The 10430-nt window shown below is 36.9% G+C and overlaps 2 protein-coding genes across 3 annotated transcripts; one reads left to right on the top strand and one right to left on the bottom strand.

Annotated features, from left to right (window-relative positions):
• Nucleotides 1-1945: 1945 nt before the first annotated feature.
• Nucleotides 1946-3459, top strand: LOC136069552 (uncharacterized). Its single transcript, XM_065778243.1, has 2 exons — nucleotides 1946-3131; nucleotides 3309-3459. Exons 1-2 carry the CDS (start codon nucleotides 2233-2235, stop codon nucleotides 3325-3327), a joined length of 918 nt encoding a protein of 305 aa, XP_065634315.1. The 5' UTR covers nucleotides 1946-2232; the 3' UTR covers nucleotides 3328-3459.
• Nucleotides 3460-6741: 3282 nt separating this feature from the next.
• Nucleotides 6742-10180, bottom strand: LOC136069551 (uncharacterized). 2 transcript variants are annotated; one of them, XM_065778242.1, is made up of 6 exons: nucleotides 10040-10180; nucleotides 9193-9471; nucleotides 8889-9056; nucleotides 8565-8780; nucleotides 7857-7951; nucleotides 6742-7002 (listed from the first exon to the last, which is right to left on the bottom strand). In XM_065778242.1, the coding sequence occupies exons 1-6, from the start codon at nucleotides 10046-10048 to the stop codon at nucleotides 6807-6809; spliced, it is 963 nt and encodes a 320-aa protein (XP_065634314.1). In that variant the 5' UTR covers nucleotides 10049-10180; the 3' UTR covers nucleotides 6742-6806. The 2 variants fall into 2 exon arrangements, 1 of the variants encoding a protein (XP_065634314.1); XR_010630771.1 differs by having other exon boundaries at nucleotides 6896-7002; nucleotides 8557-8780.
• Between the last annotated feature and the right edge of the window lie 250 nt (nucleotides 10181-10430).

Raw genomic sequence — 10430 nt, 5'->3', positions numbered from 1 at the left:
GTTACATACTAGTTTAATATGAACCATGTCTCTCATGTTGGAAAGGACCTCAAATACAGATTTAGGTTAGGTAAAATCTCAAAAGAAAAAATAGTGGGTTAATCCCACATTGGAAAATGAGTGTGACTTAAAGAGGTTTAAAGCCTGTACTGTGTATTCAAGAGTTAAGCCTTTTTGGATATACGTGATTGTATGTTTTTTTTAAAAAGCATTCCCCCCTCTCATCGTGTGTGTGTTAATACTTAGTATTCTAAAAAAAAAAACAAAAGTTAGGTAAAATCATTTCGGTTAATTTAATAAAAAATAGATACAACATTTGGTACAAACTATAATGATTAATAAAAGTAATAGAATTAAATGGAAGAATTAAAAGAACTCATTTATTAATTAAGGAATAAAATGCATCATTTGAAACATTAAGCAAATACATTCAACGTGTAAGCTTGTAGATGTAGTGTAGGATCAACATTATTTTAGAATCTCATTTAAAAACAAAAATTTGAAAAAATATATAGTTTTTGCCTTAAGGAAGAAATAATTATTTTAAAAGAAAAATAAAAAATGAGTATTTTTTAATTGGGAAAATTTAATGGACATTTTTAGAAAATTTTGATGAAAAAAAGAAATTTTTTTTTTGACAGTTTTATATATTTCCAATACGACTGGTATTAAATTTGATCTAAAATGACTTATTGGCAAAAAGAAATATTATAGATGACAAAAATTAATTTAAGATGTAAATTCAAATTATAAGAGCATTCCCATCAAGGTGAGTAAATTTTTTATCATATACCACATCAAATCTCAAAATTTTAGCTTTTAACAACTCATTTTACAATTCACCAAATATCAAAGATTCTATATTTTTTACCATTTCATTTAAATAATATAAAATACTCATTAAAATAATAATAAAACAACTATACCAAAATTATAGCAACCAGCCAACTCCCTCCTCCTCCACCACTCCACCACCCCTACCACCACTTCACTTGCCATAACCACCGCTGTAGCAACCAGATCCACCACAACCACAAACAACAGCAGAGAAAAAGAAAAGAAGAAAAACCTCCACATCCACCCACCACATCCACATCCACCGTTGGACAAAAAAAAACCCACAAACCAAATCAACCAAATCAGACCATGACTCCTTCGATCCACACTTCGACTCGTGCTCCATGGTTAACCACCAAGCTCCGTCGCACGATCGGAGCCCAATCGGACCCAAGAAGAACCACGCAGAACCAAAAAAAAAAAAAAAAGAAGAGAAAAAGAAGAAACCTCCATCGCCACCACCGGACCACAGCCATCGGACCCACGATCCATGACCGCAATCACTGGACCACAGCCATCAGCATCCCACAATTGCCGGAGCACAATCATTAGCAGAGCCCACTCATCGGTGATGCACAGAGAGAGAAGAGAGAAGAAAGAAGTGAGAGAGGAAAGAGGGAAGATACTCCGGCCTGGGTTTCGTCGGAGAGGGAGTCGTTGAGCAGAGGGAATGAGAGAGCAAAGAAATGGTGAGAGGGAGAGAGAAAGCAGAGAAACGGGAAATGAGAGGGAGAGAAAGAGTAGAGAAGGAAATAGTGAGCCCCAATTGAATAAAAAAATAATATATTTTACAATTTGTGAATAGTGTGGTTTCAAATATGAAACCGCACTGTTCACTAATGTCAATTTTTTGGCATTTAAAACTCTTGATAGAGCAAGTTTTTGGGTCAAAAATGCCAAAAAAAAAGCATTTTTTAGCATTTACAACCCTTAATGAGAATGCTCCAACCAATAAAAAATTAAACTCCCTAATTTGTTTTGAGGGTTTTGTGCCGATTCCCATTGGCAAATATCTAACGGATCCTTTCTAAATTGGAAGAAAAAGGACAAACGATATCGTTTTAAGTCCAACGTGAACTCCACTGTCGCTTTCCGTATATTTCTCGAACTCCTTCCGCGAAAACCAAACTGGCACGATTAGCATATAGAAATAGGAGTTACAGGACAACTGGACACTCGTCTTTCAGACACAACGGACATTCCTCCATGCGCAACCAATTTCCAAAACTCATTTCGTTTTCAGTTCTGATCTCCCAAATCAAATCCAATCCAAAACCTCTCTTCTCTCTCTCTCATTCAAGAAACTTCCACCTTCTAAAACCCAAAAACAACACAACTCTCTTTCAAAATTCAAATCCCTAAACTCCACACTCTCAATCTCCATAGCCGATAGCAATGGACAAAGAGATCGAGATCCTCACACGCCTCGTCGCGAACCACCTCCACCTAGCTCAGTTCGAGCCACTCCGAGCAGTTCTCCTCGCTCTCCGATCCCGGAACCCGGACCTCGCTCTCGCCGTCCTCCAAACAATCGTGGCTCGATCGGGCCGTTTCCAGAACATTCTATGGTCAGACTCGTGTCCGTCTCCGCCTCTCCTCACCTACATGTCCACTCTCGAACTCTTGCAGCAATTCGACGACAACAGCAATGCCTCGTCGGCGTGGAGCTTCGATCCCGAAACGCTCCGGCTACGCGCCGAGTTCTTGTTACTAGTTCAGCACCTGATCGACCGGGTTTCGGAGAGCATGCGGAACAATTTCGATATCCAAAGCTTGGAGAAAGAGGCGTTGAACGAGGGCGAGGGTTACGACGAGCGAGCGGAGGTTTTGGAGAGGGAAAAGTGCGAGGAATTGAGAGACGTGAATGGCGGATTCGATGAGTGTGTGAGGGTTTTGGATAGGATTTTAGAATTGGGGGTTAAGAGGTTGAAGCCAGATGCTGATGTTGATGTTGATGGTAATGGTAATGATATTGACATGAGTTCAGTCGAGGAAAGCGAATTGGTGTGTTTGAAGAGAGTGATATTGGATTACGCGGATGTTTTCGATGCATTGTGTTGGAATATACAGCGGCAAGTTAGGGGTTGGGAGGGTTTTGATTCTGGTTTAGCTGAAACAGCGCGGTCCGAGGAGGAGGGAGAGGATCTGAGGGTTTTGGGGTTGATTCAAAGGAGTGTTCAGCTAGCTCACTTGGATACTATTAAGGAATGCTTGAAGGAGGGTAATGTAGATGGAGCGGTTCCTCGAATTCGTTTTCTTCACACTGATTATGGTGTGGAAGAGGCTGAGTATCGGTATGTATAGTATTTGGCTTTACATCCCTTTTTGATGCAATTTAAGACTGTGATTACGGTGTTTTCTGTATTTTTCCCCAATTTTTTCACCCATGGGAAACTTCAACTCTCTTAGATATAATTTTCAGTTTCCTTTTTTACTATTTACATCATAATGGAGCTTGTGGGTGATTGCAGTTCATTCTTGGGGACATGAAATTGTTCGATCATGAACTTCAATCTGCTTTGCATTTGGTTGGAAGCTGGAATTATTGTTTGTTGTGAAGTATGATGTTATGAACTCTGGTGAAATACGAAAGTATCTCATGATTTTTCTTGTTCTTTCAAATTTGTGAGCACTAAGTTATACTTTTTAAGGTGATATTTTTGCTGCTCTCTTATGTGCCTATTTCTTTTGTTACAGTTCAGAATGTAGTCTATGATTGTATTTCATTTGTAATGTTTGTTTTTTGGGGGATTAGGTAATAAACATAGATTAAAAAAGTGCAATAAGGTTGCACCACTGTAGTACACTAGAGGTTGTCGTGAAAAATACAACTATACTAATGCCTAAAGTTTAGCAACTCTACGAAATCCAACATAGAAGAAAAAGAAAAACAACTTGTCGCAGCTATCCATTCATATAATGTTCTAACAAAAGCTCTAAGTATAGAACTACACTCTGTCCTTCCAATGTTCAATAATTCTGTTCAAGCCAAATACACCACAAAAGACCCAATGGCACAATGTTCTTATTTATAGCATTTTTGTGTTTCCTCAATCAATCTCTCAAACAAGCCAACAAATGTACCATAAAGTAGGACTACATTGGTTCGGTTTATAGACTTGCTTAAGAGAAAGGGATTTTGATTTTAACATGGTTCTATGTTTGTCACGTGCTTACACACACATGCACATCCTTGGTTACTTTTCATCGATAAAATGGGAAAGGATGCTACTCTTTTACAGGGTATGTATGCAAGAGTAAAACCACTTATTTAAAAAAAAAATTTACAAGAGTAAAACCCAAAAGCAAAAGTAAAGAAAAACAATTAATTTCTAAAGTTCAACATTTGTAGAATATCAAGGAAACTTGCCAATGATGCCAACTAATGTGGCCAATAAGTCGGAGAAACTTCGGAGGGATTTCCTGTGGGGAGGCATTGGTGACACTAAGAAATTCCATTTGGTGGATTGAAGAGCGGTTTGCTCTCCTGTTAAAGGGGACCTTAGTATCTTCATATCTAACTGGCTCATCATGGGTGAAGGATGGCGTTGGAATCATCAGTATATCCATCCTTTCTAGGATTGGGAGTTATAAGATGTTGATACTTTTCTTGGGGTAGTATATGATAAATGCCTACCTCGTCTAGTCAAGACCAAGCATTGTGGTTTCCATCAAAGAATGGAATGTTTGAGTGAGATCATAGTATGATGCTTTTAGGGGTCCTACAGGAGTCTCTTTCCTATGCAAGATCATCTGGATGGCTAACATTCCAGAAAAGAGAAAGGTGGCATTTTTTTGTGTGGACTGCAGCCCTTCGGAAGCATCACATTTTAATTTTTGATTGGTGTTGTGTGTGTAGCGGGGAATCTATAGATTGTTTGCTCTTCCGTTGCTCTATTGCATCTGGTATATGATCCTTTTATCTTTACTTTGGCTGGGCATTGCTTGGGTGATGCTCAAATATTTGATTTAACTTTTGGAATGCTGTCAAGATCGGTTTTAGCGCCTTAGAGGAGCCAAGGTGTGGCGAGCCTTGCCCTTGTGCATCATGTGGAATCAGTGGCTTGAAAGAAACAGACTGGTCTTTGATGGCATCAAAGTTCCTGCCCATATTATCAATGAGTGTATTTTGCGGACATTGTTTGATTGGATACATGCTCCAGGCTGCAACCCTTCATGTCTTTTGTTGATTTTATTGACACTCTTTCATTTTGAGTTGTATTCTTTGAATTCAGCTAGTACACATCCTTTGTGTCTTTCCCTTTTCCTTTTCTAATACAATTATTACTTATCAAGAAAAGGAAACTTGCCAACGAGCTCTAGCTCAAATGGCACCTCCTCTTTGTGTAAGAGTAAGGTGGAGGGTAAGGTCTTGGCTTCAAGACCCACCGCGTACATGTGTAACTTACTAATTAAAAAAAAAAAGAAGAAGAAAAAGAAAATCCAAGAAACTTGTTTAGGATAGTGGATGCATGGCCATAGTCCACTCATGGAGAGGCCTTAGGAATAGATGCTTCAATCTCTCTACCATTGCCTCTCTTCCCTACCTACACAAATTATCTGTTGTAAGGATATTTCCCATCACCTCTGTCCATTCAAAAAAAGCTCCTCTTGGCAAAGCTTTAACTCTCCATATGATTCTTCAAGGTTATTATCCCCTTCCCCAATTTCAAAACTCTATGATAATTTTTTTACTTAGAAACCTAGCTTGTTGATGGAAGCCAAAATCAAGAATCCAAATCATCCTAGTTAATTTAATCCGAACAATGTAAAGATCCTCTAAAATGAAGTGAAAGAGGGTTCCAATGAATGCCACAATTTGTCTAGTCTAAGTAAATTGCCACCTTTACGTCTGTATCCCTAATGTTATAAAATTTGAGATATGCATTCTCAAGGAAAGTGTCTTCTCACCAATCAACATTCCAGAATTGGATGTAGGTCCATTTTGGCCTTGAATTGAGTAAACCTCAAAAATTTGGCCGCCCCATTCCCGACTTGCTTCCATATACTCATTCCATATGACGTTAATGGTTTGATACAAATTTTGTGTATGGGAACCATTTCCTTTGTTGAATAAAAATATTTTACTTATATATATATATATATAAAAACCCACTCCATATGTCCTCTAACAATATCTGAACACCATCCACCCCAAGACATTTGTAATCTATTTACTTTTGTAAAGATTCCCCTCTCTTGTATATACCTCCACAGCCATTTCCTAAGTGGTGTTTGGTTGAAAACCAGTAGCTTCCTAATCCCAAGCCACCTGATGAAATGGGATTGCAAATCGCATTCCAATTTACTAGATGGCTTGGGGTTGTGAATCTAAAAATCATTTATTGGTACATAACCTGATTGAGTATTATGGTAATCTTATGAATTTGTGGAACCCATTACTACAATATCGACATTTTACTACTAATTTAGAGTAACATAAGTGGCATTGGGAGGAATTTATGATTGCTTCCTTGTTTATCTGGTTCAGGCTCCAATATGCGTGGGTCCAAAGCTCAAATTCTAGCTAGTGAGACCAAATAAACATATGATTTTGAAGTTTGAATCCACGCATATTGGATATTTGAACCCACGCATATTGGATTCACTAGCAATATGCATGGGTTCAATTAGCAAGATCCTAACTTCACCTAAGTATAATAATAATTGATTTATCACATATAATACTAACTTCACCATGAGCTGTTCTTGGCTGATAATGATACCAAGATGTGATATAAAACAGCTCATGGTGAAGTTAGTATTATATGTGATAAATCAATTATTATTATACTTAGGTTTTTCAAAGAATTGAAAATACTATGCAAAACCAACAAAATGCTACATTTTCAGCCAAGAACAACCCACAGGTGCTTGTTAGAAATTTGCATATTGAAATGGCCACGCAAGAGTGTATGAAGATAACAACAGCCTTAAGAACACAAAAAGGAAATCAGAGAGCAAAAAGTTCATAAAGATGAGCAACTGACCTTGCGTGCAATATTATTAATAGCTTCCAAATGGTTCTGCAGGTCTTTCAAATGGCATAATGCCAATTGGTGATGACTTTCTCTTTCATCACCCGTACACCTTTCCATTGCTGCTAATGCAAGAACAACTGATTCCAGAGCATAACGCATGTGCATGAGTTCAACATCTTGCTTTCTACCACCCCACCCCAAAAAAAATAAAAGAAAAGAAAAGAAAAATATAAGCACATTGGAAGCAATTAAGGAAAATCAATTTTTTTTTAAATGGCTTGAAAATATCAGGTTCATATCTAGGTATCAGTGACAAATATATATAGACATTGATGAATATCAAGAATGGAAAACAATTCTTTTAGCGTGTTATCATATGAGAACTAGCTGTGCTTCCCATTTGCAGATCTTTTTTTTTAATCATGTCTTAAAAGTTCAAATTCTTAATTTAAAGCAGCTTTGGGAAAGATTCTTACTTTGGATAACTTTACAAAGAGGGGTTTGTCATTGGTTAGTTGGTGTTGTATAAACCGCAACAATAGAGCAACGGTGGATCACCTTTTAATTCATTGTGACACTGCTTATGCTTTGTGGGGTGATGTGTTTCAGATGTTTGGGTTACAATGGGTTATGTCAGGGAATGTTGCTTCTTTGTTATTTAGCTGGAGAAATTGGTTTGGTAAACATCGTTTGGATATTTGGCACATGGGGCCAGCATGTTTGATGTGGCTTGTATGGAAGGAGCGGAATAGATGTACATTTGAAGACAGAGCTGCTTGGATCAATTAAAAACTTTCGTACTCTTTTCAATTGGTCCTGGATTTGGTGTTTCACACATTATTCTTCTCTAAAAATTTCAAGTTTCTCTTAGATTTTCCTTTTGAGACTTTTTTACTTTTTTGACACTTTGTGTTCATCATCGTGAACATAAAGTATATTTGATTTTTAATAGAATTACATTACTTACTATTTTTTTTTTTTTAAATCTTAATTTAAAGTATCAATATAACCAATTCAGAAGGGAAATTGCATATACACCTCTTCCAAGCATCTGTGGGAGAAGCAATTGGCTGCATGCTGATCAATTCAATAGCTTCCTGGAATTTTATGCCCGGAACAACATCAAACAATACCTACAGAAAAGATGCTGTGTCACAACTTAATACTTCAAAAAGTACAACAAAAATAATAATATAAGAAGAAGAAATAATACATAGAGGGAATATTTGAGAGGATTTGGAGGGATACCTTCTTTCTCAAATTCACTATTTTAAAAAAACTTTCTCAAATAGGGGAATTTGGTGGGAGATGATACATTGTTTAATGAATTTTTCTGAACTTCCCTTTTTACCATTAACAATTTATCAAAATTTCAATAATGTCTAAACAAACCTAAATCACTTGTCTCACTGTATTGTAAAACTTATATAATATTTTAAGCTCTACTCTTCCCCCTTGTAACAAGACAAAGCAAGATATATCTTCTCCTCTCTCTCCCGTTTTATTTTTAAAACATCCAAACAAATATATTTTATTACTTTTTTGATAAGAAAATGAATTTGATAACTATTCCCTCTCCTCTCCTCTCCTCTTCTCCCTCCCCCGCTTTAATCATCTAACTGTCCTCTACCTCTAAACTTCCCAACATACTCTAACGTGTATATTCAGTACAAGTGAACATCCAGTTCAGATAGGTAGATAATATTGCCTAGCATTTCTAAGTCAATTAAGTACATACATTCTTACCCGAAGCGGACTTTGTACAGAGAGTCTTTCCAACACAAAGTTCTCAACAAAAGAGTCTGACTGGGCAACTTCCTCTGCTAATGCTATTTGTTCTTTTCCCGATAACAACAATGAGAATTTTGAATTCCATGATCGACCAGAATTGACACAGGCAACAAAAGAGGCAACATCAAGCTGATAACACAAATTATCACAAAGATGTTCCACACAAGATATCTGCCAAGATCAAAAAACAAATTATATATTTCTGCTGATCTTTAATGTATGTGATCATCTTGTATCAAAAAGAGTTGTACCCATAAAAGTTTTAGGAAAAGTTATTACCTCATCTGATTGATTATCATAGAGTGAAGATTCTTCCAGCCGAAGTACCTGAGACTTACTTGTCCACAGCTGTTGCATTAAACTCCTCCGTGCTGTTGTTTTACCGGACAATAAATCCCAACCCATGGAAGCCACCAAGGGCTGAAGTCGAGGAAATAACATAAGAACCTGCCACATAACCAGACCAATAAGGATTGTAAGAGTACAGCTACCATCAATTCAGCATTGGAAATTAAATTTCAATAACGCAAACCATCGATTTCATACTCACATATTCAATTTAAAGATAAAACTGGACACATACATTGCTAGCTTCTTGAAGCTGCTCCCTCTTCACAGCAGATAGGGCACTATCCATGACACATTCAAGTACATGTAAATTAGAAACACGAGCATAATGGTACATATCTCTCATGCAAGAACTGACTGCCACATTCAAAGATGAAGTCTTCTCATTTATATTTGTATCAGATTTCAACTCTGCAAGATATCTTCGAAAGCACTCAAGAGGAGGTGGAATCTGGCTGTCATCAAGAGCTTTATACGTCTCAATCTCTTCAGAAAGAAAATCATCTTGAATCACCTGCAGCAAGTCAAGTCAAATACATCTTCAAGGAAGAAAATTGACAATATGTATTAGCCATTAATGGATAATGTTCAAACTCACCATCTTTCAACTTTATCCGAGAGAATGTGCTTAGAGACAACTTTCGGCACTACTAACAATGTCTAAAGACAATCTATTTTGAATGTACATTACATTGTAAATCTTTAGCTTCAAACATCAAAATAACAACAGAATCATACACATATGAGCCAAGGGGACATTCTGGGACTTCAACAAAGTGAGCTACTTACTGCTAAACCAGTTCACATGAATTCTAACTTAAGTTCACTTTGACCTGAGGTGCACTAGGCAAAAAAAAATGAAAACCAGCCAGATAAAACCAAGTTACCCATTGACTCACAGCCCCCAAACCTCCTAGCCATCTGACATAGGTTGAACAAAATACTATAGTCACCATCTACTCTTACCAGAATACCAGATTCACTCATCTGCTTGAAAGAAAATTAATGTTGATATCATGCCAGCCATAGCTGGCCAAGAAGCTACAATCAGACCCCTTACAAGAAAAGGGCAAAGTTATTACCTGAATCATTTGAACGAGATCTCTGCAATTTGATGAGAGAGCTTCTCCATAGATCCCTAGAAATTTTTCTCGCACAGCATGCCATGAGTCTCCAAAAATACCCTTTCTTGACGAAACACTTCTGATTAGATCTTGCAAAACCATGCTGTGAGGTACAAGAAAGGAAAATGCAAATAAATATCCAGAAGAGAAGCAAAACATATAGACAAGTTTCTCAAGAGACAGGACAAGAAAACAAAAAACTAGACATGGATCTTATTGAGAAATAAGCAAAAATATTAAAGATTGATGTCAACAAAGGTCTCTTTTCCAAACTGCAAGATAGAACAAACAAAATTTTAAACAATTCTCAAGGACTTAATTTCAAAATAAAATGAGCAGTCATATCAAG

The sequence above is a fragment of the Quercus suber genome, unplaced genomic scaffold (genome assembly GCF_002906115.3).
Source record: "Quercus suber isolate HL8 unplaced genomic scaffold, Cork oak 2.0 scaffold_176, whole genome shotgun sequence".
Taxonomy (NCBI): domain Eukaryota; kingdom Viridiplantae; phylum Streptophyta; class Magnoliopsida; order Fagales; family Fagaceae; genus Quercus; species Quercus suber.
This window is presented reverse-complemented; position numbering and strand designations above follow the sequence as displayed.